This window comes from Microcebus murinus, chromosome 2 (genome assembly GCF_040939455.1).
Source record: "Microcebus murinus isolate Inina chromosome 2, M.murinus_Inina_mat1.0, whole genome shotgun sequence".
In the NCBI taxonomy this organism is placed as follows: Eukaryota; Metazoa; Chordata; class Mammalia; order Primates; family Cheirogaleidae; genus Microcebus; species Microcebus murinus.
The window spans coordinates 27,511,229-27,536,993 of NC_134105.1; the positions used below are offsets into that span (position 1 = coordinate 27,511,229).

At 48.6% G+C, this 25,765-nt stretch overlaps 2 protein-coding genes across 2 annotated transcripts; one reads left to right on the forward strand and one right to left on the reverse strand.

Annotated features, from left to right (window-relative positions):
• Window positions 1-2,396: 2,396 nt before the first annotated feature.
• FHL3 (four and a half LIM domains 3) lies at window positions 2,397-9,797 on the reverse strand. Its single transcript, XM_012779908.3, has 6 exons — window positions 9,605-9,797; window positions 4,935-5,110; window positions 4,652-4,826; window positions 3,545-3,714; window positions 3,264-3,450; window positions 2,397-3,148 (listed from the first exon to the last, which is right to left on the reverse strand). The coding sequence occupies exons 2-6, from the start codon at window positions 5,088-5,090 to the stop codon at window positions 2,994-2,996; spliced, it is 843 nt and encodes a 280-aa protein (XP_012635362.1). The 5' UTR covers window positions 5,091-5,110; window positions 9,605-9,797; the 3' UTR covers window positions 2,397-2,993.
• A 5,689-nt stretch (window positions 9,798-15,486) lies between these two features.
• On the forward strand, window positions 15,487-25,048 carry UTP11 (UTP11 small subunit processome component). Its single transcript, XM_012779904.3, has 8 exons — window positions 15,487-15,664; window positions 19,164-19,225; window positions 20,441-20,543; window positions 20,927-21,040; window positions 21,526-21,619; window positions 21,718-21,848; window positions 23,931-24,041; window positions 24,782-25,048. The coding sequence occupies exons 1-8, from the start codon at window positions 15,602-15,604 to the stop codon at window positions 24,863-24,865; spliced, it is 762 nt and encodes a 253-aa protein (XP_012635358.1). The 5' UTR covers window positions 15,487-15,601; the 3' UTR covers window positions 24,866-25,048.
• Window positions 25,049-25,765: the final 717 nt, after the last annotated feature.

Consider the following 25,765-nt stretch of genomic DNA (forward strand, 5'->3'; position numbering starts at 1 on the left):
GTATATGGAAATCTAAGCAAGACCTCCAACCTACAGGTAAGGACCCTAGTCACAACTCATCTGGGGCTTTTCCTGGGCCACTAGGAAAGAGGCAAGGTAAGAAATCTCCCCCAGCATGGTTCATGCCTGAAATCCCAGCCTGAGCAACAAGTGAGACCCTTTCTCTAAAAAAAAAAAAAAAATGGAGAGACTCAGTGAGTGTTTTTTTTGTTTGTTTATTTGTTTGTTTTGGTAAGGTTTGGGAGCTTCTGTACTCCGTATTTCATCATATATGAGATGTCAACAATTGTAAAATCACTATTATTTTATGCTTTTCCAAGAGAGAAAAAATAAACTGTGACACACCTTCAAATTATACATTTGAGTTCCTGAGATGTTAAGTCTGAGAAAATGTTTATACTGAAATAACTGAAACACAGTATAGTAGCTGCACGTTTCTTCTTCTTAGATGAGGAGACACCTTACCAACACCATTCTTCTTGTCACTCGGCCTCAGACCTGAAGCCTTCCTTCCCTTAAATGCTTCTTTATGCTCATTCTTTTTTTTTTTTTTTTTTTTAAGACAGAGTCTCGCTTTGTTGCCCAGGCTAGAGTGAGTGCCGTGGCATCAGCATAGCTCACAACAACCTCAACCTCCTGGGCTCAACCAATCCTCCTGCCTCAGCCTCCCGAGTAGCTGGGACTACAGGCATGCGCCACCATGCCCGGCTAATTTTTCTATATGTATTAGTTGGCCAATTAATTTCTTTCTATTTATAGTAGAGAGGGGTCTTGCTCTTGCTCAGGCTGGTTACGAACTCCTGACCTCGAGCAATCCGCCTGCCTCGGCCTCCCAGAGTGCTAGGATTACAGGTGTGAGCCACCTCGCCTGGCCTCATGCTCATTCTGTGACCAGTCAGCAAGTCCTGCCTTTGCTGCTGCTGCTACTTGCCTCTTGACCGCTCACCTGGACCACTGCACTAGCCTCCTAAGCAGCCTGCTAGTCTGACACGCCTCCAATCCATTATTCATGCGGCAGTCGGAGTGCTCTTTCTAAAGCTCTGCTCTTCTAACGCCCCGGCTTCAACGTTTCCCTTGGCCGCTCTACCCACAGGGTGAGGTCTGTTTTAGCATTTGGCTTTTCACGACCCGGGCTCTGCCTGCCATGTTAGTCTCTTCCTCCAAATGAAATTACTGGCTGCTTCCCCCAAGCACCATGTTTTCAGGCCTCCGGGCCTTTGCATCAGCCGTTTTGTATGCTTGGACTGCTCTTCCTTAACAGGCATTTATTGAAGGTTAGTAGGCGCCTGCAGCTGAGAAGGAGGGGTGGGCAAGGCAGGCCCCAGCCCAATTCTCAGAGAGGCTGATGGGAGATAACGACAAACAAAAACTTAAGCATCTGCGGTAATTATTATTTATAAACACACATGGTGGACATTCGTAAAGGTTTACTGAAGATGTCAACCACGGCCTCAGAAAGTTTAGGACTAGACTTGGGCCCGGGAGGCAGCGTAAAGCGGATTGGAATCCTGGATATCCTAGTGACTTTGGGCAACTGACATTGGGAGTCTTCACTTCTGTGTAACGGCAGTAAAAATGCCCGCCCCATAAGACTTCGGGAGGGTTTAGCAAGAGATACATATAATCACGCGGCTTCCGCGGGCCGAGGAGCCCCTCCCCGGGCGCCCAGGGCCCGCCCGCCCGCAGGGGCCCGGGCGCCGGCGCGCACGTACCTGGCCCGCCAGCAGCCGACCGCGGGCCCAGACCGCAGCCGCCAGGGGCAGGGGGCGCCGGACGCCGAGAGAGGGGAGCATCGCTCCGCCCCATCGCCCCACTTTGGGGGACAGCCCCCTCGCTCATTCCCGCCCCCGCCCTTGAATCACGGGGGGGCGGGGCCGTGACCCATTCATGCCGGGAATCGGATCCAGATGTTCCCGGGCGCGTGCAGCTGCATCCTTGCCTTTTTTGGCAAAAAACGTGCGGCCGAGAGCGGATCCCGGGCCGCCCCCGCTAATCCTCGGGAAGAGGGGGAAGGGGGCTGGGGGTCTGGCCCCACACTGGCGATCGGAACTGGGTGCTTGCTCTGCGGGATTTGGGCAGGTCTGCCAAGGGAGGGTGTGATTTGTACCAGGGGAAGGAACTCCACCATCACCCCTGCTCCCGTCTGGAACCTCTCCTAAACCTCTCCCTTCCCCACACGAAGGAAAAAGCCCTCTGCCAGCAGGGGCAAGGCAAGCCAAGAGGGACAGTAGCTGTGGCGGGGATCCCCTTTCTGGGGAGAGAATTCCCACCCCATGGCCTGCCCCCCTTCACCCCACCCTGCAGGGAGGACGTCTAGAATAGGCTCAGTGTCTCCCAGTCTGTGAAGGAACCTTCCTTCCCCCTCTACAGCCTGGACACACGCACACACAGGCCTGTGCTTCCTCACTCTGCTTTATTGAAGAATCTGGAAGAGGGGCAAGCCAATCCCACCCCTCTGACCATCTCTGGGCAAAATGGAGCTGAAATAAAACAAGACACTCAATGGACAGGGGCTGGGCAACAACCTGTACCCCAAGACCCCCTATCAAGTCCCTGACCTGCTGCTCAAAGAGCCCCAGCCCTGGGGGTAGGGATGGGTCCTACCTGAGCCTGAGCATAGTCCATTCATGAGGACTTCTCAGGCACCCTCAGGACACCTAAAATCTATTAAAAGGAGTCTAGATTTAAGGGGATCTAGGTCCCAGAGTCCAGGTTTGGAGGGCTGGGGTCTGGAGCCCTGATCTGGGGTGAGGGCTGAGTTCTGGAATCCACGTTTAGGGAGGGGGCTTGAGTCATGGAGGCTCTCCAAGAGCCCAGGTTTGGGGGCCTGAGTCAGGGAGTACCAGTTTGGGGATGTTAGAGTGGGGAGACCGAATCCTGGAGCCCAGGGGGAGACCCATTGTGGGGAGGGGCTGGGTCCCACCAATGGTTTAGAAAAGGAGCCGTGGTCCTGGCGCCCTGGTGTGGGAAAGCCTGGGCCCAGGAGCCCTGGCTCAGGGTCCTGCCTGGCTGCAGCCCTGGCACAGCACTTGGTCTCCATCTGGCACAAAGCCTTGGCCCACCAGGGATGTGGAGCAGCGGGCACAGGAGAAGCAGCCGTGGTGCCAGTGTCGGTCTTCAAAGGACACGTACTTGCCTCCACCGAGTCCTGGAGGGAGGCTGGAGGTTAGCTCTGCAGATCTGGGGGTGGTCCTGCCCCCACCCAATACATCCCACTCCCTTGCCTGCACCCTGCCCACTCCATTCTTTGACCCTTGTCCCACCTACGATGGGGCTCTTGCAGCTGCTGCACTTAGGTGCAAAGAGTTCTCCAAAACAGGACACACAGTAAGGATCTTCATCCCGGGAGGTGAACTGCTGCCCTGCCAGGGGCTTCTGGCACCCAGTGCAGACCAGACATTCTCGATGCCAGGGCTGATCACGGTATGTCACTCCACCCTGTGTCAGCGTCTGTGGGGGCAGCATCCATCAGCAGGGGTCAGTGGGGATTCCCACCCCACAACAAACCTTGCTCATCCCCCCCCCCCACTGGCCCGGCCCCCACCTTGCTGCAGCGGGCGCAGCGAGGAGCAAACTTGTCCTCATAGCAGGGCACGCAGTAGTAAGCACCCTTGTCGGGCACAAAAGAACAGGAGCCCAGTGGCTGTTCACAGCCGCTGCACAGGAAGCAGTACTCATGCCATGTCTGGCCTCCATATTCCAGCTTCCGAGACCCTGTGGGGAACAGGGGGCCCACTCAGATGCTGTGTCACAAGCACCTGAGGGCCACCTCTGTTACTTCTCCAGGAGAGTCCCCACTGCTCCCATAGCCTGAGCAGGGCGGTGTCCATGCACATGCAGCAAGACCCCTGTCACATAAATTACACATGCTAACCTCTCCCCAAACACACATCAAGCCTCCATGTAATAGTCATGATGTCTTAGTATATGCTGAGCCCTTATACACCAGACATGATGGTTTTAGCACATTCACAAGACCCCACATATACCAGGCAAGCAAATATCTGCCCACACAAAGTTCTAATGCCCTGAGTATGCCAGGTTTAGTACATGCTTAGCCTGCACATCTCCTAGGTATATTATTTTCCATGTATGCTAAGTCCTCACATTTCTATTAGTCATGCAGGTCTCCATACATGTTAAACCCTCTATTTATCCATCTCTGCACACATTAAACTCCAAGACACCAAGCATGACAGTCTCAGCACACCCTTAGCTCCTACATGTACCAAACATGCAACCTTCATACATGCTAAGTCCCCAGGTATGTATCAAGCATGTCAGCTACTCACATATGGTAAGTCCCCATGTGTCTACCAGGCCTACTGGTTCAGCACACACTAAGTTCTCAGGAGAATATTAAGCTTGTCAGTTTCTGCACATGCTAAGCATTCATGTGTACATGAATGCTCAGTTTCTGTACATGCTAAGCATTCATGTGTACCTGGGCATGCCAATCCCTGTACATGCTAACCTCATAAGAGCATACAGGCGTGACAGATCCTGCATATACTAAATTTCCAGAAACATGCTGTATGTACAGGTCTTTACACATACCAAGTCTCCACATATAAGACAGGCACATGCAAGGACCCCCACACAGATGCCAAACATGCCAGTCCCCCCACAGGACGAGCCCCTGGAGATGTACCAGGCATGACGGTCTCTCCGCAGGCAGAGCACTGTGAGGAGAAGGCACTGCAGTAGCAGTCGTTGCAGAGCAGCTCACTGTCCTGGCAAGTGAAGGGTTCATCAGCTAAGGAGCGCTGGCAGCGACAGCAGCGGAAGCAGCCCTCGTGGAAGTGGCGGTCTTCATAGAACAGCTCCTGCAGGGAGCATAATAGGGGCACTGCCACCAGGGCCTGGTGGATCCATCCTCTGCCCCCTCGCACCAGCCTCCACCCACTCCCTGCCCTGCCTGGTCTTATTCTTACCCTTGAGTCATGACCAATAAGCTGCTTGCACTCAGCACAGGTGTTGGCGAAGGTGTTGTCATAGCAGGGCACACAGTAGGGGCCGCTGTCTGTCTGGATGTACTTGCGGCCAAACAGGGCCTCACTGCATTTTGCGCAGTCAAATGCCTCGCTCATGATGGTGATGTGAGGGAGCCCTGTTAGAAGAACAGGTGGGGTAGGGGTCATACAGAGGGGCTGTGGCTTAGCCCCTGGCAAGAAAGCAGGCATGGGAAATGCCAGATCAGAACAGGTGGGGATGGGGAAGAGGTGCTTCTGGGAACCCAGGAGTCCTGCATGTTTATTTCTGTATTAAATGATGGGGGTAGGATGGGGTCAGGAAAAAATCAGGAAGCAGAAGTTGTTTTCTTATCTAGGTTCTGGCAGATCTGGGGGGAGGGGGCTTTTCCTGGGTCAGTGACTCATTTCCTGCCCCAGTCTGAGTTTAGCCTCCCCTGTCCCTACTGTCCCCAAGGTGGTAGAAGCAGGGGGCAGGGAGCCACCCCACCCTACCCTACTCCCTGTGATCAGTAATCCCACCCTCTCCTGACTCCCAGGAAGGGACTCCAGGAATATGGATAAAGGAACCTTTACCCAGAGCTCTGGAATGGGGAACTTAGGGATGGCAACGGGCTATTCCCGCCCACTCCTGATCCAGGAAACAGTGGAATGCTAGAGGGATGCTGAGCTGATGAATGGTGGAGGGGGCCAGTGTGAGAAGTCGGGCCTTCCCTCCCAGGAGACTCAGCCAAGCAACAAGAACTTCAGAGGCTCAGCCTAGGTTCAAGCAGGAAGGAAATCCTGCAAGCTGGACACAGCCAAGCTTCCCCAGCTGGACCCTCTGCCCTCATCCCCCCTTCACCCCCGCCGTGTCTCTGGTCACACCAGCCTGGGCAGCCTAGGCCTACAACATCTGCAGCAGCTGTGGCAGCACAGATGGCCTGATGTCAGGTTTCGCCAGCAATAGGGGAGAAAAAAAGAAAATGAGATGCCTGAGGAGGCAAAGGGGAACTGAAGACAGACTTTGAGAGCAAGCGCAGTGTGCCCCTGCCATGCCCCCACCCCCGCCAGGCATCACTCCTGGCAGCGGCAAAGCCTCAGCATATTTCCATCCTGGGTCATTATTTCCCGCCCCCTGCCTCTCCCCACCTTTTCTGATTTCTCAGTGTTTTGGACCAGAGAAGTGAAGGCAGAGAGAGAGCAAGAGCCACTGAAGACAATTTCTCCCCAATGAGGCCCCCTCTTGGGTGGGGAATAAGACAGGGGGGAGCCCTGAAAGCCGCTGCTGCAGACAGCCAGCCCCCCACCAAACCTCAGACACTTTCCATTTTCTCAGGAACAAAGCATGTTTGCGGGATGAGGTCATCCACACAGCTGCCTCTGGAACAGGAGCCTGGGGAGTGCGGCAGTAGGGAAGTGGGGTTCCCAGACCTTCCTGCTGCTCTGCTTCAGTCTCTGGCCCCAAAGTCATAGCTTCCCAACCCTGCTCTCCTCCCCCATGAAGCCTGTCCTCTAGGGGCTAGGACCCTGGGGTGGTGGAGAGGAAACACCAGGACTCATAGGAAGGGGATGTCCTCACAGCTGCAGATGAGCCTGGGGAAGTTAAAGGGACATACAAAACCCCCACCAAACCACTCCCCCAGTTAGACCTCAGAGACTGGCAGTTCCCTAGAGCTTGCCCTAGCTCAAGTTGAAGGAAAAGTCTTCCTTTCTCAGCCACCCCCAGTAGGAAATTCTGGACAACATGTGTTGCTCTGGCTTGAAATTCAGACTCCAGGCTCCTTGGAGGCATGGCTAGTGAGTTCAAGGCTGCCCTTCAGTACCATGGGAGGCCACCAGAAGCTGGGGTCTTTAGAGCCAGGACGCCGGGGGTGGGAGCCATGCTGTAGGGTGGAGGATACCCCTCCTTCCCAGTCCCTTCCCCACCACTCAGGCCAGGTTTCCTCTGGCCCAACATCTGAGGATTGCCTGGGCTGTCAGCCATTGGGCAGCAGGGGGCCACACAGGTGGAATGTGTTCATCGGGGGTGCCCAGGGCCTTCCCCTTCCTTCCTGGCTTGGCTCACAGCCGCCACCACCTTTCCAGGCCCAGGCTAGCCCTGGGTCCACCCCCTGGGAGGCAGTCACCACTCTGAAACAGGGGCACCCCAAATAGGGTATGGCTTCCATCTCTTTCCCAGAATCCCCCAATGCCTTAGTCTCTCCAGCTGGGCTCTGGCGAGGGCAGAGTAAAGGGCACCATCAAGGCCCACCTGTCTCTGCCCATCCCTCCCTCCCCCTCTTCCTCCCCTGTTCCCTGGAAGAGCCAGCCTCATATTCCTCCCTGGCTGGCAGAGGGAGTTTGGGAGAGCTCTGTCTTGTAGATGGCTCTCATCCCCTGCCCTCCCCTCCAGGCCCCCAAAAGGCACCTTCCAGTAAACCTTCTGGAGCTCAGTATGGCTGGATAAGTGGCTGTGGTGTGCGATGTGCAGAGGCTTGTGCCCTGAAATATAAACCTGGGTTTGAATCCCAGCTCCTTTACTTACTACCCAGGTGGTGTGACCCTGGGCAAGTCACTTAAGCCTCCTAAGCCTGTTTTTCCAACTAATTAAATGAGATACTACTACCTCCTACCTCCTATGGCTGTTGGCAGGCTTAAATGTAACAATACTTGGAAAGCACTGGCGGATAATAAGTGCTCAGTAAATGGTAGCTATTAATATTTTCACTATCAGCTCCTCACTCACACTGGAGGCCAGACAGCAACTTCTCCAGCAGGCCTGGGTTAGGGAGCTGGCCTGGCACTTGACCTGGACGTTCTTAGCGTAGGCTCAGGGAGAGAACAGGAGACTCCAGGCCTGTGGGACTCCCTGTGGAGACCACTGGGACCAGTGGTTGCTCTGGCCCAGTCAGCCCGACTCCAGTGAGCATAACTCTGAGACCCTTCACACAGGTACACAGGTGTACACACCTGCATGCTGTTTTGCTCCTCACAAAATACATTCTCACCATCTCATCACCAGGCAAGATAGAGTATCAACCCCATTTTACAGCTGAGCACAAGGAGGCCAGGGACAGGGCAGGGGCATGCCCAAGGTCACTCAGGTATCAGAGCCCAGGTCCCCTGACTCCCCCAGAAATGCTGCCGGGGTGATGGAGGGGGTAGTCAGCTAAGGGCAGGGGGACAGGAGGTGCACCAGAGCCTGGCTCTTCTCCCCAGCTGTTGGCCCTGTGATTGGAAGCCACCCAGAAGCCTTTCCAGTTACCCCTGCCAGCAGTCAACCCTTCTACCACCTCCCAACACGCTCCGCTGTCCAGGAGCACCCTGGCCAGGCCCCCACAGCTGTGAGTCAGGATCAGAACAGACCCCTCCCCCACCTCCCAGGAGTTGACAGGAGACTTAGGGGGAGAAACTGAACTCCTCCCCGCCCCCCACTAGGCACCAACCCCAAACTCTGTGCTCTCCCCAGGGCCTGGAAGTTAGTGCAGCTTAGGGGAAAGGGGGTGGGGAGCAGGATCCCACAGCTGCTCTGGGGACAGGAGAGGAACAGTTCATTCACCCCGGGTCCCCCAGGGCTGAGGCAGCGCGTCCAAGATTTGAGTTTAAAAATAAGTTGGTGCTGTATCAGTGGCTGTGAGCCCACACAAGACTCCTTCTTCATCCCGATCTTACTGTCACAGGTCCTCTGCCCCATGGGGGATCTGTTGGCTTAGAGTTTCTGTTTCCCCACAGCCTTGCTTCCCAACGTTTTGGGCCTGGGTCTCCCAGAGCTTGTCTGGGAAGCTGTCAACCCCCCTAGGTCTCGCTGCCTCCTTGATTAAGTCACAGCCTCTGATGCCTAGCTCTGCTCCCCTGGGCCCTCTCTGTGTCCCCACACATTTCTGCTGCTGTCCTGGGTTTGGGGCAGCTCTGTATCTCTGACTGGCTATCCCCCAGTGGGGCCCCTGCCTCTGCGGTCTCTGCCTTAGTGGCCAAGTCTTGGTCTCTCAGTGCCTTTGTACCACTGAATGTCTCCGACTGACCCCCTACCATTTCTCTGTCTCTTCAGCCAAGCCTCTGTCTCTTAGCATCTCTGCATGGCTCAGTGTCTCTGTCTCTAGTCTCTGAATGTCTCTGCAGGCCTCAGAGAGGTACATTTAGCATGAGGCTATTGAAGCTCAAGCTTCAGGGCCCCAGCAATGTGTTCACTGGGTCATACGTTGCTTTTTCTGAAAATGCTCCACAAAGCCTGGGTCCGCCCCTGCGCCTCGGGTCTGTCGCTCGGTAACTCTGTAAGCAAGCCCAGTCTGTCCTTATTTCAATGATCTCGGCAGCCTGCTGTCGTTCCTGTCCCCGCCTGTCTCGGACTCTCGCTACACCCGGCTTCTGAGAGCCTCAGTTTCTCCAACGCTCCTGGTCCGTCTGTCTGTCTCTGGCTTTTCTGTTTCAAACTTGGCCCCCTCCCCCGCCCACCTCTCGCGGCGGCCCCTGCCCCGCCAGGCAGCCCGGAGCGGGAGCGGTGCAGTCCGGGCGGGCGCTCTCCCGGGCTCAGCGCGCCCCGGGCGCCGGGACCGGGCAGGGACAGGGGCTGGGGGCTGCGGCCGCCCTCCGCCCTAAACGAGCCTCCTGCGCTCCCCGCCCGCGCTCGGGTTTGGGCAGCTGGGGCTCGGGGCCGGCGTCCGCGGGGCGCTCACCTCGAAGCGGGAGGCAGGAGCGGGGCGCGCGGCGCGGGTGGGCCGGACAGCGGGCTCCAGGTCCCTCGGCGGCTCCTACCTGCGGGCCGGGCAGAGCGGGGGCCGCGCAAGCTGCAGGCTAGGCTGCCGGCTGCAGACGGACTGTGTGGGCGAGTGGGAGCGCGGCCCCAACCCCTCCCCGAGGAAGTGAGCGCGGGGGCCCGCCCCGCCCGGCCCCCGCCCCCCAGCCCGCAGGCGGGGGCCAGACCCCGCCCCCACCTCCCCTTCTGAAGCCAGCCAGCCCCAGCCCCCTTCCTCCCGCCCGGCCTAACCTGGCTCTCCCAACCTGGCCCCGCGGCCAGGACCCCGCCCCTTCCCCCTCCCTGCAGCCTTTGCTGTCCTCTCTGCCCTCATCCCCAACCCCCAGCTGCAAGAGGGAGGTATTCAGTTTTAGGTAACGGGTACACTTGGGGACCAAGAGTCCTCATGTCTCCTTGTGCTCCCCCCTGCCCCCCACCCAGTGTACCCCTGGGGGTCACTCAGCCTGAGTTTGTGAAGGAGGCCTTAATCCAGCTTGAGGAGTGGGTGCTTTTGACTCTACTGTCATGGCCCTGTCAGTGGAGACCAAGGTGTTCTCTCAAAACATGGGGTGAAGAAAGGACCCCTCCCCACCATAGGGTCTTGACCTTTAAAGGGCATTATCCCCCAACTCCCAGTGGCAAAACCAGAGGTAACTACCTCCCCAACTCCAGCTGCACCCTGACACTGAGAAGTCCTGCCTCGCCTTGGTTTCCACAGTGCCCAGGAATAGTTTTGACCTTTGACGCCCAGGGGAGATCCTAATTCTTGGCCCTGTGATTGTTTGGCTTCTGGGGAGGAGTGTGAGTGGACAGGGTGCTACTGTAAGGGTGATGGAGGAGAGGGGAGGGGACCTCTGCATTGTCTGACCCTCTGGCTTCCTCCCTGTGCCCAAGAGGGAAGAGGGAAGACTGGCGCCAGCCAGGGACATGAGGCCCCTCCAGGTCCTTGAGGCCACCCCCCCTGGGATCCTCAGGCTTGTCACTAGGAATAAATAGCCTGGTCTGGATGCATGGGGGAGGGAGGGAGGAGGCTCTACTGGGCTGTTTGCAAAATAAGAGACAAACCAACCCTGGATAACCTTAGCATCTAGAGTGAAGATTCAGGTGCCTACAGAGGCTTCCCCATATTCCAGGCTGGATCCAAACTCTCCCAGGCTGGGGGTCCTGAGGACCCTTCCCTCCCATCTCTGCATCATATGCCTGGGTTCCTGGGTCCCAAGTCACCCTTGAGGCCAGGTTTCCTTTTGAAATTAAATAAGTGCTTGTTTATTATTGTTGGTGCCTACATGGTAAGAACCATGAGGGTAGGGGCTGGGTCCTTTTTGTTCACACCTGCACTTATTCCAGTGCCTGGTGCATAATAAATATCTGATGAATGAATGACAGATACTGCTTCAATTTGGACCCCTCTCCCACCTACCCCCACCTGAATTTGGACCACAGGTACCTGCTATCTGGAGTCTAGGGAGTGAGCAGCCAATCCATGGTTGGCCCTTTCACTGGGATTTGTCTTGCAGGTGTAAGGGACTTCCAGCTCTGGGGGGTGCAGGGAAGACTACTTTGTCTGCTTGGAGCAGACAGCAAGAGGAGGTCTGTTCTGGGGTAAGGGCAAGGTGAAGGTAAGGAGCTTTCAGAAAGGAATAGGTTATGAACGAGTAAAGAAGGTGCAGGACAAAGGGCAGAGTGTTTGGATCTCTGTTCTTTACTCATGGCTATATCTCTTCTGAATAACCCTAATGTGAGCCAGTACTTCCTGAGTTCTTACTTTGCACCAGTCCCTAAACATTTTACATGTGTCAACACATTTGATTATCCAACAAACTTATTAAATAAATTTATTATCCCCATTTTAGAGATGAAAAATGGAGGCACAGAGAGATTAGTAACCTGCCAAGAGTGACACAGCCAACAATGGCAAAGCTAGGATTCAAATCTAGTCAAAAGTCAAAGTCTTTTATGACAAAAATGAGTTTAACCATAAGGCTGTACAGCATCTGTAGTAATTTAACCTCTGTAAACCTCATCTGTGAAGAGTGGATGACTGTCTCAGAGCATTGTTGTGAGGACTGGATGAGAGCATGCAATAGGTCATCAATATGTGGGGACACTCCCCTCCCTTTCATAGTCAAGTTTTATAGTTCTGCTGTCTGGACTTGGACTCTAGGGGCCAGAGAAAGTTAGCTCTCTGGCTTGGGTCAGCCTAGGGGTGAGCCCCCCATAGGAAAGCTGTGTCCTTTCCCCTCTCCATTTCCAGCTCCCCAGTGGGCTCACATTTCTCTGCTTGCTCTATTTTGGCTCAGGAGGACATGTCCAGGGAAGTCCAGGATCAGCCACAGGGACTCCATGTTCCTGTTCCCCATCTGTCCTCCCCCGCCCTCCCTGGGAAACAGGTGTGTCTGAGCTAGGGCTGGAACCAGAGCCTGAGTGTTGGATGACTTGCCTTGGGTGAGTGGGATCTAGTTATCCCTCCACTATTTAGGAGGTCCCCACACAACCTTCCTAACTTGTGCTCAGGGTCCTCTGTCTTTTCTCTCACCTTGCAAGGATTTTTGAGAGAAGGCTCTGGGTGACTACTGACAGGCCTGTCATGGCTTCCTCTGGGTGCTGAATCACTCTCTGATGCTTGTAACCACAAGCCCTCCTTCCCCCTAGTGAGAACACGTCCTTCCTTCTCTGGGTGTATTGCTCACTCTTCCCACTGGCTGCCTAGAGCCCTTGCAGGCATCCAGGCTTAGCAGATACCCTCTTTCTAATTGTCCAGAAGCTTTCCTCGTGACTCTAAGCCTGATGATGGATTTTTGAGTGGAGAGGGTGACATGGGTGACTTTCACAGAGCATGGGGGAAGTGGAGAGGGAGGGCAGAGGGAGAACTAACATGGTTAAACGCTGACTTTGTGCAGGGCACCATGTTAAGTGCTAGTCATTACCTCTTTCAGTTCTCACAAACAACATATGAGGTGGTTATTATTATTAGCACCATTTTATATAGAAGGACATGAAGCTCGGGGAGTTTGACAATGTGGCCCCAAATCACAAGCCAATAGGTGGTAGATGTACAATTCAAATTCAGGGTCCTCCCACCTTCAGTGTACAGAGCTAGCTTCTCCTGGTGTGCTGGTCACTCAATCCCTTTTTCAGTGGAAGTGGCAGGAGTGGCTAGAGTTGCCACCTGGTCACCCTGATAGCTGGGCTTTTTAATCAAAATGAGGCTGGAAAGGTTGGCATGAGAGGTCTTGTCTTTCAACGGTAAGTGACAAATGAGATGGAATTTTGTTAATGCATATTGTTAAGACTCAAGCTCATACTTTAAGTTCCTTCTTGCCTACTAGTCAACTGGATGGACACTTCTCCGGACTGAAGAGAATTTACCCAGAGCTCCTCAGCTGGAGGGCTAACCCCTGTCTTAAGAAACGGGTGCAGGCCGGGCGTGGTGGCTCACGCCTGTAATCCTAGCTCTCTGGGAGGCGGAGGCGGGCGGATTGCTCAAGGTCCGGAGTTCGAAGCCAGCCTGAGCAAGAGCGAGACCCCGTCTCTACTATAAATACAAAGAAATTAATTGGCTAACTAATATATATATATATATAAAATTAGCCGGGCATGGTGGCGCATGCCTGTAGTCCCAGCTACTTGGGAGGCTGAGGCAGAAGGATTGCTTGAGCCAGGAGATTGAGGTTGCTGTGAGCTAGGCTGACGCCATGGCACTCACTCTAGCCTAGGCAACAGAGCGAGACTGTCTCAAAAAAAAAAAAAAAAAAAAAAAAGAAACGGGTGCAATTACAGAACCCGTTTCACATGATGGAAAAGAAACCAAATGCCTCTGGAATACTCTACTATACCCAATCCTCTCTCTAGACATAGAGGCAGGTTTAGTAATAATAAAAATAACAATAATAGCTCCATTTTATTGTAAACTTCCTAATAGGTGAACACAGCATTAAGTACTTTATTTATTTATTTGAGATGGAGTCTCGCTCTGTCACCTGGGTTAGAGTGCCGTGGCATCAGCCTAGCTCACAGCAACCTCAAACTCCCCGGCCCAAGCAATGCTCCTGCCTCAGCCTCCTGAGTAGCTGAGATTACAGGCGCACACCACCATGCCCAGCTAAGTTTTCTATTTTTAGTAGCGATGGGGTCTCCCTCTTGCTTAGGCTGGTCTTGAACTTCTGATCTCAAGCAGTCCTTCCGCCTCAGCCTCTCAGAATGCTAGAATTACAGGTGTGAGCCACTTCATCCGGCCTAGAATTAAAGCACTTCAAACATTATTTCATTTAATCCTCACAACAGTTCTCTGGGTATAGTATTATAACCTCCAGATGGGGAGATGGAGGCTCAGTGAATCTAACTTTACTTTAGCTGGAAGCCAAGAGTTAGGATCAGAACACACCTTCACGGGTCACGGTCTTAATCATTTCGTTGTACCACCTCTGACACTCATATTGTCAGCCAGCGAGGACTCGAGGGGATCAGAACTTTGTTAACTACTGCCATTAGGTGATCACCTTCTATTCTGCTTACAGATATGACTCCTCAACTCGACTGTGAGCCCTTGACAGCCCTGTGAGGGAAGAAGTGAATCTTATTAGTATCCTCATTTTATGGGTGAGAAAAATTATGCTCATTCAAGTCCAGAAACCTGCCAAAAGTCACACAGCCCATTAAGTACGTGGCAGAGCCAGATTTGTTTTTTTTTAATATATTTTTTTATTTTTTTGAGACAGAGTCTCGCTTTGTTGCCCAGGCTAGAGCGAGTGCCATGGCGTCAGCCTAGCTCACAGCAACCTCAAACTCTTGGGCTCAAGCGATCCTCCTGCCTCAGCCTCCCGAGTAGCTGGGACTACAGGCATGTGCCACCATGCCCGGCTAATTTTTTCTATATATATTAGTTGGCCAATTACTTTCTTTCTATTTATAGTAGAGACAGGGTCTTGCTCTTGCTCAGGCTGGTTTCGACCTCGAGCAATCCTCCCGCCTCGGCCTCCCAGAGTGCTAGGATTATAGGCGTGAGCCACCACGCCTGGCCCAGATTTGGTTTTAAAGTCTCTTGACTCTCTACATAATACTCTTTCTTATTGTGGGAGAGCAAAAAATAGAAGGAGCAGATAATCAAAGCTTATATAGCATCCTAAGCTACAGAAAATAATAGGGGTGTGGAGCTTCTTGGGGGTGGTGGCAACAATGTAAGTTATGGGAAGGGAAGGTAATGTATGGTGAATAAAGGTTGTCTTATTATGCAGATAGAGTCTCTCAGGTAGTAAAAGTTGTTAGCCCTTTTCCTGATACAGATATTTTATTAATAATATAGATTTCCTTTATCTTTTATAGGATGTAAATTTGTTTTACAAAAGGACAGCATTTCAGAGCTACTCCCATGTCTACAGTTTCTCAGAATAACCAGCTGAAAATATGCCAAAGAAGTACCTTTTTGGGTGGTACAATCTGGTCCCCTACAGTCACATTTTGGGGTGGTGTGTCCTGAGCCCCAACACTGTTGAGCCTGTGAATACTGTGAGTATTCACAGGCTCCTAGCTTTGCACGTAAACACGGCAACTGGTGCCGAGGACTAAGTGACTGCACATGCGCATACTCCAAGCTCAGGAGGAGGGGGCAGCGCCAGCCACGTGTTCCCAGGTGCCCACGCAGGCCGCGCGCGAAGGCAAGATCGCAGTAGCGTGGACAGGCTCTGGCAAATGAGAACGGCAACTTGTAGAGTCACGAGATTAGATCTAGGAAACTACACTTCCCAGGAGCAGCCTGCGATGGCCGCCTTCGTTAGAGGACGTATTTCCGGAAAGGCAGGCTCTGGATAGGCTGCGTAGAGGAAGTGGGCGGTCCTAAGAATCGGTGGTTTTGGCCTGTTTCCGGCAGGATCAGAGGACGCGGTGGCAGAGGCAGTGCGAACCGGCGTTGTCCTACGAGATCTTCCAGGTCTGAGCTGACATGGCGGCGGCTTTTCGGAAGGCGGCTAAGTCCCGGCAGCGAGAACACCGAGAACGAAGCCAGGTAGGACCGCACAGGCCCCACGAGCGCTGGCTCTTGGCCCCATGTGCTGTTTGCTCCCGTCACTCTGGGGCCCTGTTGCCGGCTGTACGTAGACGCGCTATGTAAATACATGCAAATATATGCTAATAACGCTGGCTCGGCCGGGGCGGAGCCTCGCGGGGATGCTGGTGGTGGGTTGTCGTTCTCTCTCTAGGAAGAGCTCGGGCTGCTCACCATTCCTTGGGGATAATCAGACCCACTCTGCAAGATTTCAGTGCAGTACTTGAGTAAGATAATGTGTGTAATGTGCCTGGCCTTCCCTGAGGAAGTTGAGGTCATAGCTCACATAGCCAATAACTGCCACGCTGGAATTGGAACCTACATCTAATGCTCAGCTCTGCCCTCAGCAATATGGGGGCCATGACCAAAGAGATTGGTGTTACTAATGTGTCGTCATGCATGGGCTTTGTGGTTCATGAACATCTGCCACATAGGCTTTTATTTATGCCTCTTCCTGTATGTTGGTGTTTTCCATCCCCATTATACAGGTGAGGAAACTGAGGTCCGTAGAGTGACTTGCCCATTTTCAAACACCAAATTGAGGCAGAATATATACAGTTGTAGGATTTCTATGGAGGATGTGTCTGTGTGGGGAGTTGAGTAGAAATGAGCTTATATGCAGAATTGAGTTTTCTAGTTGACTGCTCTCAGGAATCACATTATATATGATTCAGAAAGTCCCTTAGAGATATCTGGTCCAACTTCATTTTACAGATGGGGAAGGAATGAGAAACATGTGTCCAAAGTTGTGCAGCTAACTGATGGGATAGAACTAAGGCCTCTTAACCACTGTCCAGTTTTCCTCCTTAATAGCATTTATGAGACATTTATTAAGCATTTGTTGTGTGCTCAGTTGTGTATTAAGAGCAGTAGTGTAATTTGCCACCTTGTTTGGGAGTCTATGTGTGGACCTATCCAAAGTTAATAATAGGTAGAATTCTTCATGTGTGCTAGAGCCAAAGTGCAAAATGATTTACTCTTATTATCATTTAACCCTCAACAACAGCTGTGTGGAAGTAGGTGCTATTATTTCCTCACCTTTGCAAATGAGGAAACAAAGGCTCTGATAAGTTAAGTACTTTGCCTGTAAACACACAGCTATAGCTGACAAGCAGCAAAACCAGGAATCACACCAGTTCTTTGAATCCAGAGGCTACCAGAATATGAATAAAGAGGCAACTTTGTAAGAGATAGCATGTAAAAAATGCCAAACATGGCTGGGTGTGGTGGCTCATTGCAGTAATCCTAGCGCTCTGGGAGGCCGAGGAGGGTGGATTGCTTGAGGTCAGGAGTTCAAGATCAGCCTGAGCAAGAGTGAGACCCTGTCTCTACTAAAAATAGAAAGAAATTAGCTGAACAACTAAAAAAATATAGAAAAAATTAGCCCAGGCATGGTGGCACATGCCTGTAGTCCCAGCTACCCGGGAGGCTGACGCAGAAGGATTGCTTGAGCCCAGGAGTTTGAGGTTGCTGTGAGCTAGGCTGATGCCATGGCACTCTAGCTGGGGCAACAGAGCGAGACTCTGTCTCCAAAAAAAACAAACAAAAAACCGTGCCAAACGAGGCTTACGAGTGGCAAGAGTTGAGATGAGAAGTAAGCATCATGGTGAAACTTGTTGAACTTAGAAGGCAATTTGCCTTCATAGGCAAAACTTACTTTTTGAGTACTTACTATATGCTAAGTGCAACCCTACATGGTTTACAATTGTCTCATATAATCTTACAACATCTGTATGATATGGATGTTTTCCTCACCTTACAAATAAGGAATCTGGTGCTTAAAGAGACTGAATAGGGTATCCAAAGTCATGGCTGTAAGAAGCGTATTTGGATTAGCACAGAGGGGTTTCAAGGGTGGCTGTGGACATGGCAAAACCCGAGTAGGAATAGAAGGTCTTTGTGGGAGAGATGAAGAGAAGGCCATGCAGGAAAGGTGGGTGTTTACATGTCAGTGTTCATTGACACAAACATTCCCTGTTTGGGTAGTTTGGACTTATCTTTTAGGCCCTTCAGTGAAGCAGTAGGGGGGCTACTGAAGATATTTTATGTGTAAGGGTATATGTTATTACATAAGCTATTTCAGATGGAATACCAGGTTTCCTTCTGTGATGCAGGTGTACATTCAAGCAGACGTGATAGATTTAAAGATTTCTGCCTCGCTTGATGTTATTGCTCTTTTGACTCTTGAGTTTTTTTCCTCCACTATGTCAAACTCCCTTTATCTCATGTAATGAAAATAAAAATTATCAGAGGTTTTGGGTGTTGTTTTAAAAATTGAGTTATTGTATCATTTGAAGGATAAAAAATGAGAAAAATCACTGTTAAAAATCCTACCCAAATTATTACATTAATACAAGTTTAAACAGTAGAGAGGCATATATATTTCCTCAGAAGTCAAGATTTTCATAGCAGAATAATCTCAGTCTGTTGGATGTGGAAGAGCTCAGATTGTGGCCACAGATATAATGCATTCTAGTTTTAGCTTTGCCACTTACTAGTTCTGCGTTCTTGGGCATATCATTTTTTAAACTTCATTCTCCATCTGAAAAATTGAGTAACAGTAGTGCCTGCTTTACCTACTTCCCATGATTGTTGTGGGCATTAAATGAGACTGTGTACCAAGCGTATCATGTTGCTTTGTAACTTCATAAATGTGACCTGTTACGATGATGCAGGCAAAGAATCCAGCACAGACCCTGACATATACTAAATGCTCAACAAATGGTAGCCTGTAGAAAGATCATACCAAGATTTAATCCTTGTTCCCTCCATGCTTTCCAAGTCTGTGTCAGAGAAAGTACTTTCTTTCATACTTTGTTTTCTTTCATACCTTGTACCAAAGGTACAATAATAACAATAAATTTATGCTGGGCACCTGATGTGTGTCAAGCCAAGTGCAGGCACTACCACTTACAGAGGCTTATTGAATCCTTACAAGAACCCTGAGAGGTAGGTACTATTATTTTCATTTTTCTGTTAGGAAATAGTAGCTCAGAGAAGTTAAGTGACTTGCCCAAGGTCACAAATTATTAAGAAGTAAAGCTTTGGATTTGAACCTAAGTCTCTAGACTCTAAATATAGCTCCCTTACCACAGTTGCCTCCCTGTTACTATGTTTTCCCTTTGTAGTATTTTATAAATCCTTGGATTAAGTTGGTAGTAATTTTAGTACAACTGGCAACTGCTTGCTTACTGCCGAGTCATTGTTGCCTCTCTCTGTCCTTAATAGGCCAAGAAACCTACTACAGCAGTGCTTGTGACCTCCCTGGCGCTGGCATGGTCCCTCTCATCCTTGGGCAGAGCCCAGCTGTGGGGAGGGAAGGGAACAGGGTAGTGGGTTGGCTCCAAGGACTGGATTTACTGAACACTCCAGAGACTCTTGTTCCCATTAGGTGTCATGTTGATTTGGGTATGTGTTTGTTGAGGAAACTAAGCACTATTTTTTCTCTTTTGTCTTCTAGCCTGGCTTTCGAAAACGTCTGGGCCTGCTGGAGAAAAAGAAAGATTACAAACTTCGTGCAGAGTGAGTTTAGTCTTTCTGGTAGAAATGCTGCCAAGAAGGCTTACAGCCCCCTGCACTGAGCTGAATTGCCTGAGTGTCCAACAGGGAATAATTTCCTGCCATTGATAAAATGGCCAAAGCTCTGGCATCATGTCACATAATTTTCTGTGACCCTAAACGTCTCTCTTTGTTCAGGCAGATCTTTATTTATTTAACTGTAGTTGCATTGTGAATTTTTTTATTATGTTGTTCCAGATCATTTTGTCATAATGGCTTTGATTTGCCTCTGCCCTGGTGTTTGAACAAAAAGCTGAATCTTTTTTCTCTTTGTTTTCTTGAAGTGCAAGATATAATCTAAAATGCCATTTGTTGAGTCTCTTACATCACCATGTGTGTGGTGTGGAATGAAGAGATGTGAAAGATGGATTCATGAGACTGAGCGTGGGTGATAGTGAACTCTGAATACATTTTATAAAACAATTATCCCCATTCTTCTCCACTAGAACTTTATTTGCAAAATATAATTATTTGTTAGCCATACACATCACGTGAGGTCCTTCTTATGCTCCTGGTATGGGTGGTGGTGATGGAGTAAGTGGTTTTCTGTAGGTCCCAGAGTTTTTAAGATTAATAATTAGGCGCTGTTATTGGTCCAGGCAATGTTCTAGGAGATTTATAAATTTTACACTTATTTATTCCAACAACCTTCTGGGATAGGTTACTGTTACTATACCCATTTTACAGATGAATTTGGGATGCAGAGTGGTTAGCTAACTTATCCGGAGTTACTTAGCCAGAAGTGGTGGAGTCCAGATTTGCACCCAGACTTGGCTCTGTAGTCCACAATCGTAGTCATCATGCTACTCTACGTGTAGTTTTCGAATCATATTTGGTCGTTTGGTGCCCAAGCATGCATAGAACCTTGTCTGAGGAGTTTTAATTTGTGTTTTGCTTGTTGTCTCCCTATAATGCTATAAATGGCACTAAGACATGTGTAGGATGAGGACAGTTATTAACTGTCAGGTTCCATTGGGATAGGAGAGGACTGCGAGATAGTGCACCCGATGGAGGCATGAGCTCAGCTCAGTGACGTGGAGTGGTGGGGGTCAGATCCAGTCACTGTGTCGGCTCTTTTGAGTTTCACTTTGTAAAGTTTTCTCATTATGGGGTGGTTATTTTTGGTTTTTTGTTTCTTTGTTTGTTTTTGCTATGAACCTCCTTTAACCTGCTTTCTAGTGACTACCACAAGAAACAAGAATACCTCAGAGCTCTCCGGAAGAAGGCTCTTGAAAAAAATCCAGATGAATTCTACTATAAAATGACTCGGGTTAAGCTCCAGGTGGGTAGCTAATGGATCAGTTGGTGTTTTGAGCTCCAACTGTTGGAAAATAATGATGGGAGAAGTGATGGAGAGGAAGTGTCCTTGGCCTTGATTTAGCCCTCCCCTGGTTACTCCAGATGCTTTCGGTCAGTATCCAAGGCACACCTGCTCCTTCGTGAGGAATGTGCATTCCTGCCTTTGAATCTGAGCTGTCTTGCACGTGGAGCTGTTCTAGGAGTGGATGTGCTACACTGAACATGCATGCCCCTCAGGGGCCTCGTACCTTGAATTGCTGTTAGCATACAGCGTTTGGTCGTCTTTATTCTAACCATGAACTATGCCAACAATTCATTAATGATTTTAATCTAATAGGGGATATATCTTTTCAATTTGGATTTTAGGATGGAGTTCATGTTATTAAGGAGACAAAGGAAGAAGTAACTCCAGAACAGCTAAAGCTGATGAGAACTCAGGATGTCAAATATATAGAAATGAAAAGGATTGCAGAGGCTAAGGTAACAATTAACTCTTTGCTCTGATGTACTTCTATTGGTTAAGAACGGAAACTTAGATCTATCAAACTCAAGTTATCAGTTGATTTCTTCTGGCATTTACAATCTTGCTTGGTTGTGCTACTGATCAAAGTACAGTCAGTGTGGTGGAGTGGCAAGAATTCAAGTTTGGGAATGAGACAGGCATAGGTTTGAATTCTGGCACTGCCATTTGACTAGCCCTATGACTGTGGATAAGTTAATCTTTCTGAGGCTGTTTCCTCATTTCTGTCTCAGGATTGTTGAAAGACTGAGTTTGGAGGGGCAACTCTGCAAGTACTTGACATGTAGTTGGTGCTTGATGAATTTTGGTGGTCCTTTCCTTTAAAATAATGAAGAAAATTCTTACTGTCTGGCAAACATGATGTGAAATGATTTAAACTTTTTACAAATTTATTTTTGATACCCTGAAGAACTCAATATAAAGGAGACCATTTTCTGTGTTCTAGAAAATTGAAAGACTAAAATCAGAGCTCCATCTGCTGGACTTCCAGGGGAAGCAACAAAAGAAGCATGTGTTCTTTTTTGACACCAAAAAGGAAGGTATGTGAAACGTTTGAAGGTTTCTGGGATAGTCATGCGAGTCTGTGTTGTTTGGTGTTAGAAACAGGCAGTTCTTTAAGGATTATCTTGAATTTTAGTTGAACAGTTTGATATCGCAACTCACCTGCATACAGCGCCGGAACTAGTCGACAGAGTCTTCAATAGACCCAGGATAGAGACATTGCAGAAGGAAAGAGTGAAGGGAGTTAACCATCAGACTCGACTTAAGGTAATTTTCTCTGCTTTTGTTTACATGCGAGTTAAGGGGAATGTAGATTCTTTTTTTTTTTTTTTTTTTTTTTTTTTTTTTGCCCCTGCATTTAATATAATTATTTATGGAAAACTCATCAAGGTCCCTCAGAAAAGTGGAAGGAGGATTTGACGATGGGGGAGTAAGTGGAGGAGAGTTCCTTGGTTTCCAAGATTGGAGGACACGTGTATAGTGGTTAGGAGCTGAGGTTCTGGCTTCTAGATCTGGTTTGATTTCCTGCTCTGACCCTGAGCTTTGTACTTTTAATGCTTGTAATGGATACCAGTGTTTTTAAAATGTAGAGAAAAGAGGGGACACTGATGATTAAGGGATTTGGTATACTGTGGTATTGAATCTTTAGCAGTGAACACAAATATCAGAGGGTCTCTCATATTAGGCATCTGTAACCAGAATTTTGTGTTGACTTTTCCTTGTCGTGCTTCCCATCACTGTCACTGGGTTGTGCAGAAGACATGCTTTTCCTCAAAGCCGTCTGCAGTTGAACTCTCACTTCTGACTGATTCATTTAAAAAAAAAATGCTGTCAATGTGTTTCAAGCAGACAGCTGTTCTGTTTTGATTTGAATCATTTACACCGCATCAGTTTTGCTTCCAATGTTTAATTTCACAGCAGTTTTCTCTAGCTCAGAGGCAGCTAAACTTGCTTTAGTAATATAAATACCCCTAATTAGTTTGACTATATTGGGTAATCCCATAAATTTGACAGTCTGTGCGATAAAGTGAAAACAAAAGCTGTCTGAAACCACTGCTGTGAGAGTGAGCTAGAATCGGTGAATTGTTGAAGTCTGAGGTCCAGTAATATTCCTCTCTACATAGATAACACTTCCAGCTGCGGAGCTGGCTCACTGGTGTTCTTGTGATCACTCTGTTTGTAAATTAGTAGTATTTTCAATGAGCTGTGTCACTGACATTTCTCAAGTATTGTGGTAGTCCCTCAAGAGGTTAGTATTCCAATCTCCTGAGTACAGTAGTTCATCAACATAGCTTTTGAGAAGTTATTAATAAGAAGGAAGGCCTGAATCTTGCCATTTTTGTCTAGCAGTGTTGTTTCTTTTGATTTTGTTCAAAGCAAAATTATTTTTATTAAGATATTACTCTTGGCTGGATGCAGTGGCTCACACCCATAAACCCAACATTTTGTGAGGCTTAAGAGGGAGGATTGTTTGAGGCCAGGAGTTCAGGCTGCAGTGAGCTGTGATCACACCACTGCACTTCAACCTGAGCAATAATAGACCAATACCCTGTCTCTTAAAACAAAACAAAACAAAGACTACCCTTGAGTGGATTGCAAGGGAATCTATAACTTGGAAGGGGTGGGTGGACTTTAGGAGGTCTGTGAACACCCCCCTCCCACACTGAAAGTTTGTGCAAATAGGTATATATAGTGGCACAAATGTGTATGTACATTTATTTCAAGAAAGAACCTAAAGCTTTCCTCAGTTTCTCAGATATTTATTGTGATTCTCCAAAACTTAAGGACTCCACTGGTCTTTGAGGCACCAGTTAGCAGTGAGAATTCTCAGTTCAGCTTCTGCTGAAAAAAATCCTGCTCTCTGAGCGCTCAGATTCTCAGGCACCAGCATGCTGCCTGGGGACTCTTCCATTGCCCTCTCTTCCCTCTGTGTAGGGTTTCTAATACTGGTTCATTGCTGCCGTCATCTCAAGTGACTGGGGTCTGCGCACAAAGGTTGAAGCAGCTTAGTGCAGTGATGCAGATTCCTGGGATCCCTGAGACACAGGGATAGTCTTAACTCTGTTCCAGGTGAACTGTGTGTCCTTGGGCCAGTTGTTTTTCTTCTCTGAGTCTCATTTTTCTGCATTTGTAAAATGACAGGTTTCCATAAGATAGTGTCCAAGGTTCCTTTCAGCTCTAGAATGCAATGCTTCTAAAATGGGCAATTTTATAGTAATCATGTTATGTTGTTTCTGGAGAAGGGGGGTAGTTAATGAAACCATTTATGTGTTTGGGCTTAAGTGATTTAAGAAATAGTTCCTTATTCATTACTGTCCTGTTAATTATTTTACTGTGTTTCTTCTGCAGCGGATAGCTAAAGAAAGGCAAAAGCAATATAACTGCCTGACACAGCGGATTGAGCGAGAGAAGAAATTGTTCGTTATTGCACAGAAAATTCAAACACGCAAAGATCTTCTGGTGAGGAGAGAGAGCCTTAGGCCTTTTTTTTTCCCTTTCCTTTCTTGTAAAGGTCTTAACTGAGACTGGATTTCAGCTGTGTGTAAATCAACCCCAGTGAAAATGTCTGCTCCTCAGGGGCAGTGGTTTGAGCCAGTGTCTGTTACTCTGACAGTGTTGAAATGTTCCTTGATTAAGAAGGTAATAAGGGGGTTATTAGTCAGTGCTTTGGAACAGCAAAGGGTAGGATCGGGTAGCATATGAACTTTATAGCTTATGAGCAGCTCCCGTAACATTTAAACAGGTTAACAAAACAGTGCATGTCACTCATTGGTGTTTAAAAATAGACAACATTGTGTAGTTAAATAGCAGAGCTAAGGAATATAAGATGCCTCTTTCATATTATTATCATTTCTCTAAATGTCAAATTCTTTAGCTTTGCAGATCATTCAGGTCAGCCTTTCTCAACTGGGGTTCCGTGAGGGAATTAAAATTATATAATTTTAAATAAAACAACTATTTGAACACCTTTATTCTCAATTTTCCCAAGAATTATACACAGCTAGTACCATTCTAGATGCTCAGGGGAGACATTAATTCATTGCATACCATGGATGCCTAGGGCAATAGTAGGGCTGTGTCTCTTTTGAACTTTGAGAAGGGCTAAGTTGGCTTTTTTTTGGGGGGGGGGGCTTTTTAATAGATACTCTGTTAACCTTCCTCTTTTACTGTTTACTGATCACCTTTTTATTCTTTTGCAGGATAAAGCTCAGAAGGTGAAGGTGAAGAAAGAAACAGTGAACTCCCCAGCTATTTACAAATTTCAGAGTCGTCGAAAACGTTGACATGTTATAGATAAGCCTTATCTTTCTGCATTGAAAATAATTCTATTTTTTTCTAGTAACTTCAAATCCCATTAGTCTGAATGACATGGTTTTCCTGTTTGTAACCATGATTTTTTGTCACTCTAACATTCGATGTCTATGAATAACATTATATCGCCTTCCCTATGTTTTTGGTTCGTGAAATCAGTCTTATGTTTATATACATAATTTTTCTTATTATGAAAGTTATAGAATCTCATTATACCAAATTTGGAAAATAGATTAATTCATTCCTAATCCCAATGCTTATTCAAGAACAACAAATATTTATTGCATACTTAACTGTGCTAGGAGCTAGAGCTATGGAGGTGAACAATTACTGTGAGCATTCTGGTTTATTTCTTCCATTTTGTAAAGCTATACATCAGTTTTTGTTTATGTTTTTGTGTTTTATAGTTGTAATTATAGTAAACAATTTTATGTCCCACTTCTTAATGAAATCATTAGCTCTTTTCCATTTTGTTAAATCACAATTTTTTTTTTTTTTTTTTTTTTTTTTTTTTTTGAGACAGAGTCTCGCTTTGTTGCCCAGGCTAGAGTGAGTGCCATGGCGTCAGCCTAGCTCACAGCAACCTCAAACTCCTGGGCTCCAGCGATCCTTCTGCCTCAGCCTCCCGAGTAGCTGGGACTACAGGCATGTGCCACCATGCCCGGCTAATTTTTTACATATATATATCAGTTGGCCAATTAATTTCTTTCTATTTATAGTAGAGACGGGGTCTCGCTCCTGCTCAGGCTGGTTTTGAACTCCTGACCTTGAGCAATCCGCCCGCCTCGGCCTCCCAAGAGCTAGGATTACAGGCGTGAGCCACCGCGCCCGGCCCAAATCACAATTTTTTAAAAGTAATATATGCTCACAGT